At 41.2% G+C, this 24,646-nt stretch overlaps 1 protein-coding gene across 2 annotated transcripts in view; it reads right to left on the bottom strand.

Annotated features, from left to right (window-relative positions):
* kcnh3 (potassium voltage-gated channel, subfamily H (eag-related), member 3) overlaps positions 1 to 24,646 on the bottom strand; it is an 85,125-nt gene that overhangs the window by 38,892 nt on the left and 21,587 nt on the right. For both annotated transcript variants that reach the window (XM_049027444.1, XM_049027435.1), the window contains one exon: positions 1,796 to 2,029. In XM_049027444.1, the coding sequence (XP_048883401.1) occupies positions 1,796 to 2,029 (234 nt within the window). The remainder of the gene's footprint in view (positions 1 to 1,795; positions 2,030 to 24,646) is intronic.

Raw genomic sequence — 24,646 nt, 5'->3', positions numbered from 1 at the left:
CCAGACTCCAACGCTGATGCTCTCTCGTCCCTGCATGGCCATCAGAAGGGACTATTTATGAGTCTACTTCAATCCTCAAAAGTGCACAGGAAAAAGACCTAGGATGTGATATATATCTAATGAGAAATGAGACCAAGCTTTTGACTTGATTCACTTCTCTTCAACATGCCCTTTAACTGTATAAAATGCAGCACAGGGTCTCTCTCACTAATGCAAGGATGGCAAGCAAACACCCAGAATCAGTGTGATAAATGTAAAGCTGATGACCTCATGCATGTGTTTCGGCCCTATCTGAATTTTGGTCTGAAGAATCCAACACACTCCCAAGTGTCCTAAATACCTACAGTCCCCTCACTGCCCTATTTTTATTGCCTCCCGAGTCCAATATACACACAACTACACAGCATGTATTCTACCTTCAACACCTTACTTATTGATTTCTTTAAGGATTTATTTTTTTATTTGTTTGTTTCTTACACTTCTTCCTCCTCCACCCTCCCATGTGGTGTCTGAGGGTGTGGCTTGAGCAGGGGTAGGTGGGGATGTGGCTGAGGATGTGGGAAGGGCGGAAATCATGATGTGAGGTGTTGGGTAGAATTTCAGAGGTGGGTGGAGTCTGGCGGGAATTTTTAATACTAACTAAAGCTAACAATCCTTTATTGTTCTTTTCATATGGCAGTACAAAAGCACACTTCCTTAACTCTCTGAAGTGTCTTTAGCTCAATCCCTGATGCCTCGTGCACATTACCCTTCTTTTACTTCTTACAGTGCATTTGCAAGAACTAAATTGTGTTGTTTATATGTCGCTTTCATTTCCCATCTATTTTTGCTTGTCAATTGACTAAAGCAGCATTTCAATGGACTCGCATGAAGCGAACAGCACACAGCCATTTCCATTCCAAGTATCCAGTTCTTAAGCTGTTTTTTTGAGCCGAGCATGAATGTAACCAAACTGCATCATACAACAATAAACCAGGCTGCAGTTAGTTGTTTTCTACTTCACTCAGAAAACTGAATCAGGTTGTTAGTTATTGACTGGGCATGCAGTGCCCAATTCATAATAAACAATGAAATGTGCAAACCCAGGTTAGATCTTGAAGTTTTAGCAAACCTAATCCAATATTCTCTGGCCTTGAGTCAACGCAACGGATTGGATTATTTAATTTACAAATGGCACAGTATAGTACATCTACCTATAAGGGTTTAGAATACTGATATCTGTAAACCGTAGACACCAAATGCTCACCTGGAACTCTACAGCTACTGTAAATGATTTCTGCTGAAACGACGAATGGTTGAAGTTCCGTACTTAATACTGTGTTATCTAGAACCTTCTTAACAAATGTTTTACAGATTATGCAAGACATTCTGCTGTAAGACTCACTGTGACTGTATGGCAACATGGTGTCTAATTATTTGGTGTGACTCCAGCATATCCAAGATGAAAGTGCTCTCTGACTGATGGTTTCTAGTATGCAGTGAGGCCAGGAACTTCATGCTTTGTCAGATTCTGTAACAGCAAACACTAAAGGAAACACAGACCTTCAGGATGTGCCTTGCTATCACTTGATAGGGCTTGACAATGGAAAAAGGCCAGGACCGGCGTATTGTCTACGTTCCTTTATAATACTCCCATTGCTCTCTGGCATAATCTCTCCATTCTGTTCTCAAAAGACACGCTTACAATTCCCATTTCTTTCACTGTCTTGAATCCCTTCTTTTTCTTTTTCCCTTTGCATGCTTTTTTTGCATACTATGTTGCAAGCACTGCATTGCATTATTGATCGGATCTTACCTCCCTTCTTGTAGAAAATTAGCTCCATCTTGAACTCCCTGCGATCATCCAATGCACCCTGGATCTGAGCTGTCAGCTGGTCACTGGTCTCAGGCCCATACAAGAAGTGACACGCACAACTCTTTTGCATCAATTCCGCACGGGCGTAGCCCGTTAGGTCACAGAACCCATCGGAGCAGTACACAATTGGGTAGAGCGACTGGACCTGGGCATTCCCCAGGACAAAGTTACTGTCTGTGAGAGATAAAGAGAGATGGAAAGACAGAAAGAGGGAGGGAAACAAGGAGAGGTGCAGTTGCATTAGATGTTGAGTGGTTGCATTCTACTAAGATTTAGTATATCACAGATTTACAAACATTATTCCAATTAAGATGACAAAACTTCATTCCAAACGGAGAACAAGGTCACAGAGTGATGGTGGGAACAATGTGCACACAGATAAATGCTAAAGCCACAGACAAGTAGCGGCATCCATCCATCCATCCATCCATCCATCCATCAATCCATCCATCCATCCATTTTCTGTAACTCCTTGTCCTATTCAGGGCCTTGGAGGGATCCTGAGGCTATCCAGGAGGGTATTGGTGCAAGGCAGGGAAGAACCCAGGATGGAACGCCAACCCATCGCAAGGCACACTCACACAGCATTCACAAGTAATGGCATGTTTCCAGAATTTTTTTAAACACACTATGGAAGTTGATTCACCAAAATTAAGTGTGTAAGGGGTATAGTATTCAGAGAGTTACAATGTAGGGACTATTTCACACCATTTTAACCCTAACAACTTTGTTCAGTAGCCAATTACAGTTTAAATTTACCAGACTCTCTTTCTCTTGGCCGTTCCTATTAATTAGCGTTCAGAATGGGTAAAGAACAGGAAGCCTTTAGACAGAGCCCATGTTTTTGATTTTTATCAGGACTACAGGCCACAATAACAGCGATAGTGCAGAGGGGAAAAAACAAAAATATGCACAAGAGATTAAATAAATTATTAGATAAAAATGTAATAGAGAAGTGTATTAAGCTGGCCCCTGAGGGTTGGTTCACACACTCAAAAGCTAGTACTGCAGTTATATTTAACATTTTGGTACAGTACCCTTATAAAGGGTTTATGAATGGTTTATATGTGTTGAATTAGGTTACAACACTTTGTAAATCCTTAATAAGCGCTTACAAACAAGTTATGAGTTTTTTAGATTAATGAGTTACTACCGTTTCTATGTTGCAAGAGAGACCCTTATTCATCAGTGGTACTAACACTTCTACTCCAAATCAAGTTTAATTGTGGACCATCAAAATCCAATCTCAAGTAAGTCCATTTGAAAAATGTATTTAAGCACAACAAAGAGCTGCCTGAGAAAAGGATGGGAACCGAATTCTGGGAGGGGGGCGGGTTTTCGAGACACGGCTGTGCTTTTGCTGCTGATGACACAGAGGCAGCTGATCCGTGCGAGATAAACAGAGAGCGACAGTGACTGAATCGCAGAGATGGGAGCGACAGGCCCCCTGCATGAAATTTCACAGAGCAGCCATTGAACATACAGTATATCAGACTATTATAAAAACAGTTCACTTGCCGCTTGCATTCACGTTATTCTGGAGGAGTTATTCTGCTGTCTAATTTTTGAAGTATGTTGTGAGAGTAAATTTCCTTTCTCCGATACTTTGTACATATATCCCGCCCAAAGCACATAATCAGCATGTATTGGACAAGCAGTAATTAATGCTAGGTCTGTTTAGCTGGAGTTTTGCCAGTAACTCATTATGTTAGAGTGGCTTGTGGAAAATTCATATTGAGGTGGTGAAATGGAAATATGACCAACAAGTAAAATATTGACAGCAGTGATGCAGTCATTCATCATAAACACATCAAACAGCTTGCAGAACCTTTGATCGCTGGTCGCTACAATTTTCATTGCTATTGCTGGAAGTGCTGCTGCCGCCGCCTCTATTCCTCCAAGAGCTTTTAGTCTTTTCTTATTCGTATCATCAGGGCTCTTTTACATATTATCTTTTGGTGGGGTTTCGGTGAACCATTTGCATTTCTGACACTTATTCATCATTCTTTGCAATAAGGAGCGAACGAATATTTAGGAAGAAAGTGATTAATCAGGCTTTAGAATCTATGCACATTGACAGAACTCACTTACAGTGGGAACTTAATCAACAGACCTTTATTGATTCTGACAAACAAGAGGGTCAAAGGTTTCACTGAAGGGAATTGTAACCCTTTTTCTGGTCGGGCCTCTGGTGGTCACAGGGAGGATGGAAGACATCCATCCATCCATCCATCCATCCATCCACCCTGCTTGTTCTATCTGAGAAGCTATGGACCCAGTGCAGGGCATACACACACGCCATTCACACACACTCACTCGAAATTTAGCAGCTGTAATTAAACTTAGCATGTTTTTGGACTGTGGGGGGAAACTGAAGCACAGCACGGGAAACAGCACAGGGAGAAGATGTGAACTCCACACACGCAGTGCTGGGGCAAACCCTGATTCTAGAGCTGTGAAGCAACTGTGCCACCCGGGAGGGAGGCCATGCCAGCCAAAGTGGTAAAATAGTGTGAATATGTGTTTACAAACAGCAAAATAAAGACTGTTTCATTCATTCTCCCTGCCAGAACAAACATAAAGCTTATTAATACAGGTTTTTTTCTCTTTACCCGAGCATCGTGCAGCACAGAGGATTACAGAATGTTGTGGGTTCGAAACCCCTGGCCAGCAGAGTAATCACGGCACTGCTTGACCCTTATTCTAGACTCTTAACCAGAGCTGGCCGAGGCTGTTACATGCTTGCTGCCCCTGCTCTCTGTTCCCAAACTTTCCATACATGTCCATTGCTTTGGACAAAAGCATCAGCCTATGAAATGTGAATGAATGAAAAGTAGAGGCAGAAAATGAACAATCTATAAACTAAAATCTTGACTTGATTATCAGAGCGCACACTCAAATCTCTAACAAATATAATTTATGTAGAGAAAAACACCTGAATATGAGTCACATAAAGTTATAAGGCTTAGGGAATTAGTTTTTGGTTTTGTACCATTGTGGTCCTCAAAGTTTGTCAAATGTAACCTTTAATGAAGCATCACATAACCTATATGGGCAGATCTGTTTAATTCTTTGTTTCCCATTTTTAAATTAAACTAAAACATCTACACTAAAAATCAAAGACTGTAAAAACCTACTCTGGAAAAATATACAAAATATTAATTTAATACTTGCCTGGAATATTTTATGGTTGGGATCTACACCGTGTGTGTGTGTGTGTGTGTATATATATATATATATATATATATATATATATATATACATATACATACACACAAAACCTGGTCCTTCATTTCTTGTTTTGATAAAACTTGATAAGTTCCTGTGAACTTGCCACCAGTCAACAATCAATCACACTTCTGTTCCCCTGTGTCTCCAAAGACAGCATTTTAATAGTAAACATTACAGAAGGTGCTCCAGCAACAGCCATATGATGCTAGTTTACACAGGAATGTAGCTACATTAAGTTTCATTTAATTGTGGTGCTTTAATTCTAACTGGAGTTACTGCCAGTCTGCGTCTATAGTCTGGGATATGACTAGTCCTCATCATGGGGGCTAATGGTGTTCGCTCCAGAGAGGCTTGCTTCAGTTTGTAGGGTGCCCCCCCCATCCTTCCTCTGTGTCTTTTTTTCCATCTACAATATCAGTCCATCATGGATGTCCTCTTTTTTAGATTCTGGACTGGGCTTATTTACTGGCCAACATGTTTAGGAGATCTGCCTCTATATCTGTGCATTTACACTCTAATTCTTTGTGCTGTTGGGCAGTTAGTCAAGTGGCATCGCGTTTGTTGACCGCTGGTTGAGCACAGAGGGGGCCGCAGTCCTGGGGGGAGGAGATTGTGTTGAGCGGCATGGAACAACTGGAGCTGTATAAGATGGATTCCCTGTGGCTACTGCCTCCCACTTGGAGCTCAGTCACTCACCCTGTGACAATTCGTTGGCATTTAGCTCGCCAGGAGGCGAAGCTATTTCAGGGCCCCACATAGGGCATGAGGTAGATAAGCACCAGGACAATGGAACATGGCCAGAAATGCCAGCCACTTAGAAATGGCTTGCCACGAATGAATTAGCATGCCCTTTGAGCAAAGCGGGCTTGCTGAATGCTGGTCATTTGCTGATCCTGTCTTTAGGCGGGCTGCCCATGCAGCGCAGCGGTGGGATTGCGGACCTGCCTTGCAATGGCATCGCTGCGGGCCAGCTGCATGGCCTTGATGAATAAAATAACACATCTTCAATGGCAGCAGCACACAAATGATAATACCCCCCCTACACTTGGAGGGTGGCAGGTACAGTAAAATTAGCATGCCATTTTCCATCCTGATCAATGTGAGCTTCTCTCTCTTTTCTGCAACTCTGAGCAGCTGTTATGGTTCTGATTGCACGGCCCTACTACCCCCCTCCCCCCACATTTATCTATTTATGATAAAACCAGCCTCCACTTGGGGTGCATTTGTTCCCTTCAGAATTCTAGCTTTGCAGATGCCTGCTGTCTGCAGAATTACACCATGTGCATGGAATTAGCTTTATGAATATTGCATGTCCACTGGGTGGGCACACATCAACACACACATACACAAACACACACTGAACACTTGCCAGTCACTTGTATGATTCTTTGGACAAAAGCATCTGCCAAATACTGCCAAAGCCACTCTTTGTCTCATCTTCTGAACCGAGTTGAGGACGAGGTTTTTTTAGGTAAGTGTCACACTTAAACACGTCACCATCACCATTAACTATATCTGCACTAGTACTTATTATAGGCACACTGACCTGTTCCATGGGGAAATTTCCTAAGCAGTAGTCCAGTAGTAGCAATACAAGCCTTGGCATCTTGTTGGGTAAAGAGACTCTGCTTTTGCTGACCAAGGGACTTCCGGAAGCCAAAAGGAGACACTGAAAAATCCCAAACATACTATACTTCTAGGTGATTCTAACTATAAGTAGGATGTAAATTTGTAATCTGGGAGCGGCATGGTGGTGCAGTGGTTAGCACTGTTGCCTCACACCTCTGGGACCCGGGTTCAAGTCTCCACCTGGGTTACATGTGTGCGGAGTTTGCATGTTCTCCCCATGTCGTCGTGGGGTTAGCTCTGGGTACTCCGGTTTCCCCCCACAGTTACTAAAATTGCCCGTAGGAGTGCATGTGTGAGTGAATGGTGAATGGGTTGGCCCCCCGTCCTGGGATGTTCCCTTCCTCGTGCCCATTTCTTCCGGGATAGACCCCCCGCGACCCAGTAGGAAAAGTGGTTTGGAAAATGGATGGATGGCTGGATTTCCAATCCTTCCTGCAGATGTGGAGCGGTGGCTCTGAATCTAGGCATCTGTGCCACCACCTAGAAGGTTGCTGGTTCAAATCCCATGAATGTCTGGAGTGATTCTATTCCATTGGGTCCTTGAGCAAAGCCCTTAACCTGCAATTGCATCATCCTGGGTATGTCATTAATCTATATCCAGCCTTATAAGGAGGTCCTCCAACTTACAGGGAAAAACGTGGGGGTTGGTGGCAGGACTGGCACTCCAGGCACCAGAAAAAAATTTACACTGGTCCATTCTGACTAGTGTAGTGCTGAGGTATCACCCGCAACATGGCTGCACTCTGGTTCTCATCCTTGAGGTGGTTTGTCTTGTGGTGGGTGTGGCAACGCACTGTAATCAGTACATGCTCCTCCTCGTCTGCAGATGTATACAAAATAAGATTCTGTATCTTACAAATCTCTTTGTAAAGCTTCACTTTGATAGGGGCTGATCTTCTGAAATTAGCTTTCACTTTATCACTTTCATTTTTAAATGCCTTTGGTTACCCAAATAAAGAAGCCTACTATTGCACCCACATGGATTAAATGAATGTCAGCGGGGAGGTTAAAGTCAATCCCTGAGGCAAACTGGAAAAGAAGCGAGATTCGAAATTCTAAAGAGGCCCAGTAAAAGATAAAACGGTATCAGATCCCTCTTGTGATACAGACGTCAAAAAATAATAAGTAGCGTTTTACGAGGGCTGCATTTCACTGGATGCTATATTATTGGTGGACGTCTGCAGGAAGTAAGGCAAGTCAAGATATTTGTATAGCACCTTTCACACACACAGACAATTCAAAGCACTATACTTGGCAATCAATTAAAAGACATACATTGCATTGCATAAAGGTATCATGCCCGGCTCGTACGATCCTCGTGTGTGCCACGCCCCCCTGATTATCCACGTGTGCTTCTCTAATTGTACCTAGCTGTAGCCTGTTGTTTTGCCATGTCTTTCCTATTTCAGTCCACGTCTTGCCCCGCTTTTTGTGCGTCATTGATATTAGTCGATGTGAGTACTAGTCTTTTGTCCCGTGCTCCCCGCAGCCTTAATAAATCCCCGTTTTCCCCGACTTTCGCCTCCTTGCCTGCTTCCTGCTCGCTTGCCTGCCCGTCCGCTTAACCGCGACTCTGACAAAAGGAAATAGACAAAAGATATTTGCTTAAAGAAAAACCTGAATAATAACATATACAGAAAGAAAAACTACGTGCAGTTTAAACAGAAGCCCCAAACTGAACTGTCACTGCTGATCTCATTGGGTTTGTATTCGTTAAGCATACAAAGCAGCACTTTAAAGTCAATTCTGCAGCTAACTGGGAGTCGAAGTGAAGGTCTAAGGATCTGAGTGAAGTGTTCAGTTCTCTCTGCTTAGAATTCCTGCAGCAGTGTTTTGAATCTGTTGCAGTCGTTTAATAGTCTTTTTGGGAAAGAGATTGTTGCAAGAATCAAGCATACTGGTGATAAAAGCATGAAAGAGTTTCTTTCTAGGTCATGCCAAGACATGAAACCTTTGAATCTGGCTGTATTTTTAAGATGACAGATTGCTGAATTGTTAACTGCCTTAATATGACAGCTCAAATGTAAATTGTGAGTCAAGATTTCTAACCTTAATTATTACCTTAATGATCTGATTTTTTTTTAACGTTCTCTTTATTTAGGAAATGTTTGCACACCCAGTTATTTAATGGTAAGAGAGCTACAGTATGTAGGCATAGGTTGTCATCCACATGATTATGGAATGTCCTGTAAAATGTGCCTTACTGGGAGCCTGCAGCAGATGAAAAGGGAGCAGAGATGGACACAAATACATCAAGAAGTGTTTTGTTACAAATGAAATAAAACATATGTAATATAAGTAATCTGTAATGTGAAAGTACAAAATACATGTAAAATAGTAACGGAACATGACGAATATGTGCACCATTACAGCTCTATTACTGTGTAATATTTACAAAATATACAGCTTGCCATAACTTAAAATATTTTTGTGATTTACATGTGTTAATGAAATTTACTTTTGTAACCTTAGTAACGTAACGTGAAATCACAGGCTGAACCTGCAGCAAGGGGGGGGGCTTCACAATTCCGTCTTCCGGAATGGCGGTACGAGTTCGTGAACGTTTGTATGGCGTTTTCGGTCTCGGTTTCAGAACCGGTACACCCTTAATTTACACCCAGTGTTTCCCACAAAATATTACTACATAATTTACCTTAAAGTAGTTTGCACCATGTACCAAAGCTTCTTCTTTCCTTGGATTATTGGTCATGGGAAACGATAAGCAAGCCGCGCCTAACAGGACGTGTCACGTGATTGACTGCATCTAGCCAAAGACGGTGATAAACTATATTCATAAATCTGTAAGCTCGAAGGTTCTTAAAATGACAGAAAATAAATACATAAAATGACATCTTATTAAGAATTTCAAGTACTTTAAATACATAAAACACAACATCCCAAATTATTTTGTTACAAATTACACCTGATTTTTTTTTCATCCACAAAATACAAATTACAAAACACTTAAAAGTAGTTAAATACGTATTTTAAACACATCTAATTGAAATACTGCCCATTTCTGATAAGGAGGACCCCAAAACTGATCCCTAGGATATTCTGTAATTCATGGTTGGTGTGACGCCCGCTCCGTCCGCTCCTCGTGTGTGCCACGCCCCCTAATTACCCACGTGTGATTCCCTGATTGTGCCCAGTCGTGTCTTGTTTCCTGCTGCCTTGTTTCCTGTATTTAAGTTCCTGTTGTGTACTAATCCGGTGTCTGTCATTGATGTCAGTCGGTGTGCTATGGTTCCTGATCCCCGGTTTCCCTTCCATGATTAAATCCCTGGTTTTGCCCCGACTTTGCCTGTCTGCCTGCTATTTGCTCGCCGCACCCGCACGATCGCCGCTTTGTCAGCCTGCGATCGTGACAGTTGGTCATTCTGATTCATAATTGACAGTGGTGACAAAGTGGTCGTTCAACTTAGTACAGTTTAGTACTTACAGTTTAGTAACGTTCCATAAAGTCCTACCCAGTCTTCCAGTCTGTTTAAAAGCATGTTATGGTAGATAGTGCCAAAGGCCGTGCTTACAGTAGCTGTGTGTGATTTTGGTACTGTAACCAAAATCAGTATTTAGAGAAATACTACATAAGACCTTTGTAAGAGTAGCCTCAATACTAAGATAGGGTCTAAACTGACAAGCTTTCGATTTGCCAAGGTCATTATATGTGGGGCCAAGTATGTGGCACTAAGTGTCAAGTGCTTATTTTTATACACGAAATACAATCTGTGCCACAAGAAACAGTATTTAATGACGAACTCAAGCAGCTTCTTGCTGCATTTTGTCCACGAAAGCATAAAGACTTAAAGAAACATTTCATTTTGTGCACAGAATTGATATCAGCACCTTGCATTTTGTGGACAAAATGCATTTTGTGAATGATACACTATCTCATTACATTTCGTGAATGCATTTTGTGAATTCAAGAAAGTCATTTTGTGGACAAAATGCGTTTTGTGAATGATGCACAGCCATTTCATGGACTAAACTGTTTCTGTGGAATCACGAAATGCATTTCCTCTTTCGCCTATTCACGAAAGGCACTAGGAACGGCATCCTTTGCTGAGGTAGGCGCGCGACTGTGGGGGGAGTAGTAGCTTCCAATGACCAGAAGGTGGAACGCCCGCTTTGATTTTGCAGATCCGCGTAATTCCGTTTAACTTGCATTTAAATATAATAAAAATACAAGTAACTCATGGGCTCATACTTTTGCTGTTCTATGTAGTTATAGGTGTCACTATTTTTTCATTATATTTTAAATAGTTTTAAGCCAAGCCAATGAAAGATCTGTAAAATGCAACAATAAAATGGCGAATGTACTAACACAAGGAGTCACTTTGTAGTGTCTCTCCGTAGAATCGTAAGTTTAGAAATGCTTTTTTGCCCACAAAAGGACTTCGTCCACAAAATGTGCATTTTGTCCACGAAATGCAAAGTGCTGATATCAATTCTGTGCACAAAATGACACATTCCTTTTGATTTCTGTGCATGAAGGAAAGTTAAGTCTTTATGCTTTCGTGAACAAAATACAACAAGGGATTTTGTTATTAAATAATACTTTTTTGGCACAGAATGTATTTCGTGCACGAAAATGAGTGCTTGACGCTTAGTGCCCCATAATTATACACAACTTTTTCAATGATCTGATATAAGTCTTCAAATGGCGGCATTCAAGAGGGCTTGGTGATTGATGGGTTTAGCTGCATGCAATTCTGGGAAAAAAAACTGATAATGAATTATTTAATATTTTGAGTCTTTTGCCAGGTACATGGAAAATGGCCTAACTTCACTGATAAAGATTTGTGGGCAGCCAGTCTAATATTTTGGATTTTGTTATTTAGGCAGGAATTCATTACGTTTTGAATAGTAAAGCAAATCAACTGTGGTGAGCCAGTTATTGATTCTGACCCACAACAAATGAAGCACAAGTGATGTAGATGTTTCTGTTTATGATTGTTGAGAAGAATGATTGCCTTCCCTTTCTTATTTGAAGCTGTAAGCAGAAAGGCTCTGTTTGTAAGTATCATTGTGCATTTGGAGTTTAGATTTCCCCATTTATGCTCTGTTTTACTGCACTCGATTTCTTGTCGTCTTACTGCAATATACTTTTTCTAAGGAGCTTAAAAACCTTTCTAAGGACATTTACCACCTTGAATAAAAAGCAGACCATGAAGACTGTCTATTGTTATTGACTTTTTGTTCACGTTTTGTTCTTTTATGTCTAGTTTTTTTTTTCTTATATATAAACCGTTTTTGAATTCTATTTTTATCTCTGAAAAGGTTTGTACGGCGATTAATGCATTACAGGAGGCATCAACTGATTCTGTCAGAACAAAATTGGGTTTAGGAGATGTCCAGAAGAGAGAATTCACTGACATGACCATCCATGGAAGGAAGGTCAGGCATGTCTCAGTCATGTGTTCCTGTAAATAAGCACATGTAGGCATTCTTTGCTTAACTGTGCTTGCATATATACAGTATATGGTGCACAAACCGCAGTTTATTACAAAGGCATTAGATTAACAAAACCTGCATCTTGGTTAGAGACTCTGTATGCTTGATGGTTTTTAAAAAAAGAAATAAAATATTGACAAGCAAGTCATGCATATGTGCTGGGAGACATGAGCTGTAAAACCACAGCAGACTTACTCTACCTGACTGCAAAATATCCGAGCCTTTCAGCATTAGCCGTGTTGGGTGCTGAGATTGCAAGGCTCCAGCCTGCCTTCAGCCATGCCTAGAGGCTACGGCTGTAGTGAGATATGCAGGGTATAAGGGGTGCACTGTAGCAAAGTCTATCTGACCACAGAACTGGGAGGGAGAGGAGCGAGCGGCAAAAGGGCTGAAACAACAGCATGAGAAGCTGCAATTATTTACATGGGTACGTCAGACAAAAAGACAATGCAGCAGTACAGGGGCTGGAACAAACTGACCTGTCACTGATGTCAAATGAAAGTGCTTAATCTCACCTCTCTGCTAGCAGTCCCATGGCTGACAATTACACACAAACACACACACAAACACACACACACACAAACTGTGGCTGGAAGTGTCGCCAGGACTTAAATAGCTGAGAAACACTCATTCAAAAACAGTCAGTGTGACAAACAGCAATTAGGACTCAATTATTCTCCTGACATCAAAGGAGTTCAAGCCTTCAATCATGCTGGCTATTCATGGACAGTCATTCCACCTGATTCTCTTCATCAATGCCCTGCCCCCTTTCGTACTGTGATTCCTCACATCTAAATATTGTTCTGCTGCAACAAAGTACAGATTACTGCCTCCCCTAATGTGGTCAAGCATCATCATTATGGTTTAGCACTGGGTACCTCAAAATACAATGCATAGGTTGTTCTTACATTTTGTAATTCTGCCACAGGAAAGAGGAAAGAAGTGTAAGATTGAAGAAAGCTAGATGAAAGTATGGTGCAAGATGATCAACAAAGGATGTCCATGAGAAGCCAAGAGCAGTAGCAGGACACTTCTACCAGAGCCCAGAAAGCAACGAACGCTTGGCAATAGCTCTGTCTTCACCTATGACATGCACCTCCCACAGACACTGGCAGAGACACAGTCTGACCCACTAAGCACTAGATGGATGCCAGCTCAGAAGCCCCCAGTGCCAGTGCAGAGGAACTGGCAGGTTGTATGGGGGAAACTCTTCGCTATTGGCCACCATGGGACTTTTTAGAATAATGACCCCTTGTGTTGCGAAAATGACATAGGAGCTAAACATTTCGCAAGTGACAGACTTGGAAATTCACAGTAAATCACAGACACAGTAAGTCACAAAGTGTGTACAGCACATACACAACACATGCCGTCCTATTGGGAAACTATCTATGATCATCTAGAATGTACTGGTTGTCTCATGGTTGGAACTAACAAAAGCAGCCATTGAATGAGATGCAGCGAGCTTGGATGGCAGATCAATAAATGCCTCGAGAGTCTTAATTGTCTGCTAGTGCCAGATGTAGAAGCATAAGAGAAGTGAAGAGAGCCTCCTTGAGGGAAACTCGGACTGTTCTCTCTCCAAGACAGGGAGCAGCTCTCCAAAGTAACTGGTGCTTCCTCTCCTTTCCTGGACTCCAAGGTTACACTATTACAGTTTTCTACAGTCACTAACAAGTATTTCACCATCCGGAAGTCACCTTTTCAAAACCATTCGCACAGTTTGCGGCTCCAACACGCAGCTTGGCCCAACATTTAATCTCGCCTCGAAAATGTCCTAAAGCCAATAAAAACACTTCAAGCGTGTCTCAAACTCATTTACCATACATTACACTGGTAAACGTTTTCACCAAAAGCCAGCATACTCCGTCACGCATAACATGAACACTAACAACAGAGACCGAGGTATGTTTGGTTTGTGTGTGTCTTTGAGTGTGTGAGTGTGTGTGTATGTGTATATATGTGTATGTGTCACTGCTGAAAAACAAACGATGCACAGTTTCATCCCCCGTATGTTGTGTTCATTGTATGAAGAGTTTTGAAAGAGTGACTTCGGTATGGAGAAACGCTTGTTAAAAAAAAATAAAAAATTGTAACGATGAATCTGTGGTTGGAAACATTTCTGTTGAGGCACAGTCTTCCTGTAATAAACTCCCAAAGACTGCATCAATCATCCTGTGAGTAACTCTAATCACAATATTTCTTATCATTATCAAAAAAAAGAAACTATTTCTGAAAACACTGCTTGTGAGGTGGTCAGAGTGAACCAGAGAGAACATGTTGCCGTCCTCATTGTGCCCAGCTAAGTCCTTGGGGTCCTAGTGTGGACTGGCCTGGTCTCTCCTGCCAGTCAGATCCCTCTACATCCAAGAGCTCCCCTAGCACACTATACCTCCTGACTTGCAGGACTTCTCAGCTCACTGTATATCATGTGCCACTTTCCCCATCCTAGCCCAGCCCTTTTGGCAGCTCACAACATGACCTGTTCTTTTCTGCTACACTGATGACCCCCTTGCCCCCCATCCTAGGTCTTTGTATTAATTCCACCTCATCCCAGCCCACGCCCCAGTGTTATCCTATTCGCTTTGAGCACAGACAACAATTTCCATCATACTGCACATTAGGCACCTGGGGATTAACTGTACTGCCCAACGCAGCTGAAATATGACACTGGATGTGATGGACCTTGAAAAGGTTGATGCTAAAGGCACTGAGCCACTTATGCTGGAAGAGAATGACACTACAAACCTTGGCTGAGACACTGTAATGCATGTCATTTTGTAATTTTAGAGTATTTTACCAAGAAAGAACAAAGTCAAACAAGGACACCAAGCATTTGTTCATTTTTGGAATTAATAGCAACCTTGGTGCAGTAAAAAGGCACAAACCTGAGTTCACCTATCAAAACTGATTTCTAACACTAAAAATGAATGAAAAGAAAGACTTATCAACACTATCCAATTTTTTTTTTGTTTGTGTTTGAATTTTTCTGCATTGTCTCACAACTATTTCAGACAAACCATTTCAGGAGAAAATTGCCTTCACTTGTATTGCATTGATGTTACATTATGTGACTGATAAATACAATCATGTTTTCAAGGGACCTAAAAGTGGGTGAAACAAAAAAGTGTATTGAGCTTTCAATCTATACGTTTATATAGACTATGAAACATGTTTTTTTAGTTGATTTAATGACTTGGAATGAGCTAGGCTGGGCACTGTACAGAACACATACATGCTAATTTTTTTATCAGCTTTCTTTAGAACGATGGTTTTCATGGAGAATGTCCCTAATCAAACACAAAAACAGATACGGCTTGTGCAGGACTGACTTGCATATTTACTCCTGCAGCTTGTGCTTGTGAAATACTAGGCAATGTTGCCAGGCGACAGGCACCCATTGTGCTTCAAGGGGTTGCCAAGGAGACATAAGACGGGGTGGGGCTTAAAGCAGGAGGTACAGTCAGCGTCGCACATTTGCATGCCTGTAACACCCCATGTAAGCTCTGATTGCCAGAAGACAATGAATAAGCCCTGAAAAGCATCCACAGTTACATAAAGAGCAAAACTGCTTCCTAGTCTTCAGATCAGACACACTGCAAACTTTAACCTTAACAAAAATCTACAGGGGCAAAGATAGAAAACACAACAGAATAAGGAACTTTTTAAACGTGCTAATGAGAAATAACACACTGGGTTTTAAGGCCTTGCTAACACCAGATACCAGAACTGGAGCAGTAAAAACTGTTCGTTCACTGCTTGTGTTGAGATTACATGCAAAGATGCTAACTTTGAAAAAATGCTTACTTTAAAAAAGATGCTAACTTACACATGGCGAACTCCCAAGGCACAAAACAGGGACATACATATATGACTCTTTCATAAACTGGTGCTGTTTTTTTTCAGAACTTATTCTACTATGCAAACTGGTGTTTGCTAATCATGATCCTTAGGGCACAACCATTTAATTGCATGTGTAAAGGTTTTTAAACATGCATACTTCAGGGAGAGTAGAGCAGAACGCCGCAAATTAAAAGCATACTTATGAACAAATTGTGCATCTAATGAAAACCTGTCTACACTTCTATAGGTTATTTACATGGTGGCAATAACAAGACTACAATTTAACGACAGTTTCTCCTTAAATTTGCATGCAAACAAATTTTTTCTAAGAAATATCCTAAAATGGGTCACTGTGCCTTCCTCCATTGGACAGACTCGAGGTTGTGGGAAAAGGCTATTTAAATGGTCACCTAAAAGGGAAGCTGCAAAAGAGAAATTCCCCAGAAATATCAGCTCACGTTCTTCCCAAAGGGAAACTGAAGAGCAGTTTTCACACACTGGCACAGTGACTCACACCTGGAGCACATGTAATTCCCCAGTGATGTAACAGTCTGACACCAATAAAAACGCTTGCTATAAGGTGGTTAGCTTGTGTTAGTAATAGGTATGCTTTCAGTGTTTCATAGTGTTTCCTTTCTGAATAAACGCTTAATTAGTCTCTTCGCCAGGCATGATTACACATTTATTTTCTTAACAATGAAGCTTATTAGGGTAGAATTGTCTATATCAATGATCTTATAAAGTCAGACTCGTGCCCCAAAAAGCAAACAGTGGAATTTAAAACCCAGAAAAATCAATATAGAGGTGGCCTTAGTTAGTCATGGGTGCTGTCTTCTGATCCAAAAAACACCATTTGCTCACAATGAGTCACATGGCATTTGGAAACGTTCCTCCTCACTCAAGTTAAAATCTTTACTTTGCATCATTTATCAGGCAAAACCAAAGAGCGTGGCTTGTTTTCAACATTTTTCATAGACATAAGTAACAACTAATATATCCACCTTCCACTACAACGTTACTGAGCAAACATAAAAAAGAAAACAATTAACGGCAATAGATGTGACTGTCAGTTTCTACCTTGTCCCTTGTAACTATCAGAGAGATCAGAGGGGCTGCATCTCATATCCACACAACGTTTCACTTTGCCTTTCCTCCCAGTGACATGATGAAACGGTAATTAACTCAGACTCTCATCACAGTATGTCACCAGTGCTGCGTCTGCCTGCATGAAACTCTCCGCTACATTATTTCAGGGAAAAGGTCTGCTTATGACAGCGATGCCCCTCAGAGACTCTGACATTGCTACTTTTCTGCAGGCGCTGGAATAAAACCAAATAGATTTTAGGGGATGTGCCTGAGCAATGTTTTCCATTGTCTATTCAAAGATTCATTAACATTATTTACATGGTGTTCAGGTGTTGTTGGAATTTCCAGCTATATGGAATTACTAGTTTATTGGATTGAGAATGAATTGCAGAATGTCTTCAGCAAGTACATCTAACTGAACAGATTTCATTCCTACTTTTAAAGAAAGGTCTGCAGAGCTTACATCTTTATACTCTATTTATTTAGCAGATGCTTTTATCCAAAGTGACATATTTTTGAGATGGGGGGGTCAGACAGTCCCTGGAGTAACTTAAGGTTAGGGGTCTTACTCGGGTGACATCGCTATGCTAATCCAGTGGTCTGAAAGCAGTGACACTGAGCAGCACGCTGCCCATAGTCTTATTTATAAATAAAATGTCATGAGGTCAGCTCTTCTGATTTTCAGTTTTAGTTTAATGTAAGGTAGGTAGTTGAAAAGAGTAGGAAAATATGAATTACAATGACATAAATTTATAAAATCTAAGTTAGTAATAGGTGTTTGGAATGACAAATATAAACCATAGAGGCCCTTCTCTGTTATACCCAGCACAGAGTAAATTTAAAATAGCTTAATACATCATTTTGAAAAATACTGTTAAACTGTAGACATGAATAAAACAGCGGGAGTTGCCATTGCCAGATGTGCAATCAGTATGAGCGAAACGTTCGGAAAGCAATTTGGAAGGTGGCTCTTCTGTGTTTTAACCTATACAACAGGTGTAGAAGAATGAAAAAATCTAATCCAGCAGCTGACCATTAAATGCAGATAATTAATTGCTTTATCACATTAGCTCTGACCTGTGGTAAATATAGGAACAAACTGTCCAAAAATTAATCAAAGAACCACTATATTATCCAAAATACTCATACAGGTTAGCTGGTTAGCTTCTTAGCCTTAACGTTTTAAATTACCCATCCTGTACTCAGGGGTCCTGTTAATTGGGCGGGGGTGGGATTCCAAGGGCCCCGGAGTGAGATGAGCCCTAAAAAAATTGGAGCATAATTGGATTGGTCTGGTTTTGGGGTTTTCATGGGACCTAAACTCTGTTGTAGTGTGCCCCTGTATTTTCTGTTCATACTGATTTTTGTTAAACGTTAGTGAACACTGCACATTTCTCAGGTTGCAGTGAGCTGTCCTGATAGCCTGCCGATGCCCAGGGTACCGTTCTTGGGTCACACCCTTTGTTGAGCCTGGTGCTAATTGAGGTGGGGCTGTTCCCTGATTCCTGCCTATGTCTCTGACAGGAGCAGATGCATCAGTTTCCCTCCAATCAATCGCTCGTCTTTCATGTCTTGGTCTCTAATGTCTTAATTCATCGCAGTTCATGATTTGTCTGCAAGAGGGAAAAGCACTTCTCTGTGATACTGCCATGGGTGCTGTCACCAGTCTGCACTGACAGCCGCTTACAAGAGAGAAAGAAAGTGAAGCATTCAGTGAATACGTCATACCCAGGCTCTGGGATGCGTTAATCCTTATTTACACTGAAGTTTGTCATATATATGAATTATTTAAGAGCAATGCAGTGGAAGACTGTGTAAGAAATGCTGTATGCTACTACATATATATTTTCAGTTCAGTATGTGTCTCTTTGGGCTGTGATAAAAGTATTAAAACTCCAAAGAATAACAAACATGGATATATCAAAGTATGTGTTTGTGTGCAGTGAGGAAGCTCAACTGCGCAGACCCATGGTCCTGCTTCCAGCTCATAATCAGCAGGCTAGATACACACAAGTGCACATACAGACACTTATCTACACATGCATTCCATAAATACCTCATTAGCATTTCCACAAGCAATTAAAGTGGAATCCTCAATCCAGAAATTAGTGTGTATCATTATGAGCAGACCATCCTCAATGGGCCCATGGGGAGCGTTGCTGTAATAGCTATCTCAAACACTACATTATTCCTGTCATTTTACAAGTGTCTAACACTGAATACCAGCCTTTCAGTAATTTAAGTCTTGCCCTTGACACACAATTGTTGTCTACCCAGTGACTGTTTAAAGTGGCAAAGACAAAGGATGGCTCGTACATGAGTCAGACCAAGCAGATGTCATAGCAGCCTTCCAATGAGAGGATGCGAGCGTACTTCAGACCACCAGCGATCTAAAGCGACTGCTTTCGTGCAGAGAGAGGGAGCCATGCATTCTCACATCAGCTGTTATTCAAGTGGAGTTTTTTCTGTTTTGGATCAAGATTTTGGTCAAACTGAAAGGCATTAAAATGAATATACAATTCAGTTATTATAGTTTGGGTATTTATACTCAGTGACAAAAAAAGTTAAGCACCCAGACAGAGTAGTGGAAAGGAAATGAATCTGCATATGCCATCAGCACCCCACAAATCACTACCAGAGATGACCTGAAGTCATACCCTATGGTTCCGCATACCATGATGTCATACCCTATGGCTCCGCATACCATGATGTCATACCCTACGGCTCCGCATACCATGATGTCATACCCTATGGCTCCGCATACCATGATGTCATACCCTATGGCTCCGCATACCATGATGCCAGGAGTAAAGCCGATGTTTCTCTACACAACATTGGCAGGATTGGTCCTCTACCCTCAGCGCCGCCATAGGTGCAGACGACAGTCATCCGTGGGAGATTCATTGCTGAACATGGTACGACGCCCCCATCATCAGTCCATGCCTCCCTGTCATGGCACCACTCCAAACGCAGCCTGTCTCAGCACTGGTGTTAACGGCAGCCTATGCATGGGACAGTGAACCCGTAGTCCAGGTGATGCCAGTCGTCAAGACACAGTGTGGCATCCTGTATCTGGTGACTAGACTTGCCAAATCGAATCATTTACATACCCATCGCTGCTCTGCACGTGTACCAAATTACATCCAAATCGGATCATTACTTCTGGGTGCTTAACTTTTTGTCACTGAGTGTATTTAGCTGGTTATAGTTTGAATAAAGTAACACACAACTCCAGGTAAATTCTTAATTTAATAATGGGGAAATTTTATTTAATAATGCGAGTACATAATGAGTAAATCAAAGCTGAAATCCAAACCCTTTGGATGCAACAAAACCAGAATATGAAATATTAAGGGAACATTTTAGCTCAATTAAAAACATGCAAAATACAGGGACCTCCAAATAGCTGTCAGTTGAAGCCCTTTGATATAAGTCTAGTTTTTAAAACAAAAGGAATGGGTTATTATTACAGGCTACCACTGCCCTGAGTTAAATTAAACCCACGTAAGTTTAAGGCATCCATATTTCTTAAACTTCCTTGCCACCACTTATCCAATATTGGCTACCAGAGAACTAGGAGCCAATGGCAGTAAGCACAGGGCACTAGGCTGGGGATGTAGGCTGTAATCATGCCTGCTACAGTAATTCACAAACAGTGGTTTTTGGACAGTGGGAGGGAATCCACACAGCAGAGTGGTGTGAGGAAACACTCCTATCCACAGCACCATGCAGGGGTCATCGTATATTGCGCTTTGAAAAAGTTTTCAGACCCTTGAGAAAATCACACACATTCATTGCAAAATGATTAATTTTGAGTATTATTATTTTGAATTTAAATTTCACGGGGAAAGACGCATAATTTTGTTTTCCGGCAAAATGTGTGATTTTGTCAAGGTTTTGAATATTTCTGCAAAGCTTTGTTTAAATCACTTCTGTGCCTTGGAAAATGCCTTGAGGGTGTGCTCTTCTATTTTTGTGTATTTAGGTCTATTCATTCCCAAAGTCGCACTGATCCAACAGCATTCTCTAATAGTCTTAAAGGTGAAAATTACCCTGAAACCGCTTCGTTCAAGAACAGGCTCAGCATTAGTCTCAGCTCTGCCTGCTCCTAGTTCACACTGAAGAAGGGCCTATGTATTGGTCTGTAGGAACAATATACTCACAACTTAAAGATGTGAAAATAAGATATTCCTTTGATTGTGATTGTCACACCCTGCATTCCTGCATCCTCATCTCCCTAGTTGCTTGTTTAACCTTACCTCTCGTTACAGCCCTCGTGTGGATCACCCCAGGTGCCTCTCGTCTACTCCCTTACATGTCCTATATAAAGCATCCTTCAGTCCTGTGCTCCCCAGTCTGGTCATTGATGTTGCCCTAGTGTGTGCTCCAATGGGTTCCCAGCTTGCCATGTCTCATGTCATTCCCGCTAGTCCCTAACTCTCCTTTTGCTCGGTCTCGTCCTGTATAGGTCTGTCTTGTCCAGTTGTGTCTGATATCCCACTTGGCCTCTTACCCTGTTTGGTCCCTGTGGGTCCCCTCCTTGGTCTGTCACATGCCCAGAGTGCACGCATTGGGGGATGGGGGGTACTTTCACTCCCTGCATTTCTGCCCCCTTGTTCTCTTCCTAATGTGGCTCTAATGATCCACACCTGTTTAGTTTTACCTCTTGTTAGTTCCTGTGTGGATCACCCCAAGTGCCTCTAATCTGCTTCCTCACATGGAGACATAGTGTCCTGCACTTCCCAGTCCAGTCATTGATGGTGCCCCAGTGTGTGCTCCAGCTGTTTCCCCTCTTGCCAGTTTTGCCTGGTTTGACCCCACATGGTCTGTTTGGCCTGTTCCCGTTCCTTTAATAAACCCCTCATTGGTTTGGCCTCATGCCTGCTCCTGCATCCTTTGTTTGGAACATGACAGTGACCTCAAGGGTTGTGAGTTTGATTATTGCCTTCAGTCTATGCAGGTAGTTTTCATGTTCATGTGGGTTCACTCTCAGCCGTCCAACCTTCTGCCATGGTACAAAGGCATGAGATTCAGACTGACTGAATGTCACTAAACTGTATATGAGCACCCTGTGATTAGCATTCTGTACAGTTGACTGTGACCCTATATCAGACAAACAGTTCTAAAGAATGGATACATATTCTTTAAAGGAAAGCAACTTGAATTCAGTATTACGCCTATATGTCCATCCAGGCAGTGAGAGAAGTTGGAGATCTAATCACACACAATGTAAAAATAGTATGAATGTGTTTTCTTTTCACTTGACAAATATGATTTCAATAACAGCTCAAAGACCTAATACTTATGCAGTCATAGTAAATATCAAATGTAACTGAAGTGTTGCAAACTATCATCAGTGGGATCACTAATCCATTTAAAGGGAATGCTGAATTTCCTTTTTCTTATTCTTGTGACTTGACATATAGGTGCATCTCAACAATAAACACCGTTTCAAGAAACAACTGAACAGTTGAAAGGTAGAAATAAATGAAAATCCTGTCACATAAAATACAAAAAAAGTTTCTGAAAATTGATCCACTTGTCAGACTTTATCAAAAATAATAGGAATGTCCTCCAGTTACCGATGGTGATAATGTTTAGGGCAACATGTATAAATCCCAGTGCCTCTGCCACAGGACTGGACATTCCATCTGGCGTACTGGGCATCTTCCCGGGGGGTCGATGGCTATGCGGGCCGGCAAAATGTATTGTGGGGGCTGGCCCCACCACCCCGATCAGTAAAATGTGAAATCTATTATCATGGTGGAGCCACCCCACCCCCACAACTTAGCAAAATTTACCATGGGAAACCCAGGGCGATTTTTAAGTCCAGCCCATGCCTGACTTATTTATTTTCTAGAACACAGTAGAACAAAGATCTGCTGCATATGCAGAGTAATATATTACATGCACAATGCATTTTGATTGGAATTAACTTTAATATGAGGGAGAAAGAAAGAAAACAAATTGTAACTCAGTGCTTATGGCCAAATCCAGAAAATATGTTCAAAATACCTATGAAGACAATTATCCTGCAACATAATTATCACCTCTCATTATTGAAGAATAAGTTTTTTCTTGATCTCTCTGTACTTCCACTGCTGGTGACATTCCAGTAGGGAGAGAGTAAAATAGTGAGTATGAAAAAAATTTAAATTAAGACTGATTTAAAGCTAGACTTTCAATATTACTGTTACTTCTGTCCCTCGTAGACACACAAACATTCAGTAGCATATATACAGAGTATATGTGTACTGCCACACCAGGTCAAACTTAACACCAACTCTATACTTCTTTTTTTCACGCCCAGACACAGGTGTCTAACTGGGAATACACAGGCTTTATTTGTCCACTCATCTAAAGCACATTATGAAGTGATTTTACTGTGTATTATTTTACACACAGAAATGTGCCAAATACTTCTGACAATGCATAACAGACTCAGAAACAAATTATCAGTAAGGAGCTCTTCAGATGTATGATAACTAGTGTACAGGTGTTAGCTGGGTGAATAAATCACCATAATAATCATTACAACGTGCTAATGTTTACCTTATCCTGAAAAGCTTTTTATTAAATGAATAAAGGAAAGGACTAGATGAGCCAGAATTTTTGTTAATTGCCAGAAATCCATGACACAGTTCATAATGTCGCCATGTTTCACAGTGAACGCGGATTAAAGGAGGTACTCCCCTTGCATCAGCCTATTTTGAAAGCCCAGGAAAATGATGAAGATGTTAGGGTGGTAAGTAAGGTTTTCTTTTCAAATAGGAGTTAATCAGTAATTTGTTTAATTTAATTCTGATCCCTAATTGAACTGATTAACTGGAGGGGATGCTTAAGATCCTACTGCAGCGGGAGCGTGTATAAATTGCAGGTCAATTATGTAGGCTTCAACAAGAGCATGGCTAATTTCTCCCAGAATGAATCACTGCACAGCTGACTCACAAACAATCTACAACCTGCAAGTGTAATCAAATAGGATGAACAATTATTAAGCAAAACGGATGCTTGTAAACTGTTAAAGAAACAAAAGAAAACAGAAGGTGAAAAGCTGTACACATACACCGTGACGGCAAGTTAGCAGAACGCACAATCTTTAAATTATTATCCACTATTACCTATCATATAACATAATGAAACAGAACTGTCAATTACTCCATCTTCTGTAAATCAGTTTCATAAAGAACATAAACCTTTATGCGATATTTATATGTCCAGGTTTTATATCAAAGCAGTAATGTTATTGGATCTAAGAAAATTAAAATACAGGCTGAAATTCAATTAATATACTGACTTGCAGCTTTAATATATTGACCTGCATATATTTCCACATATCTGATTGACTGCAATAGGACACAAGGCTTGCTTTGCCTTGCCTTGCCTTTGGGCCCTATGGCTTGTCACTGTAATCCAATAGCCTGCAAAGGGAAACGAAGGAGGGATGCAGATCAGCCCGGCTATAATTAAATCAAGGGGAGAATCTTTGTGTAACACCATAGTCATGTATTTAAAATGCAACATTATTGATGAGGAAGCATTGAGACA

The sequence above is a fragment of the Brienomyrus brachyistius genome, chromosome 1 (genome assembly GCF_023856365.1).
Source record: "Brienomyrus brachyistius isolate T26 chromosome 1, BBRACH_0.4, whole genome shotgun sequence".
NCBI lineage: Eukaryota > Metazoa > Chordata > Actinopteri > Osteoglossiformes > Mormyridae > Brienomyrus > Brienomyrus brachyistius.
Note: the sequence above shows the minus strand (reverse complement) of the source record. Positions and strands in the feature narration are given on the sequence as shown.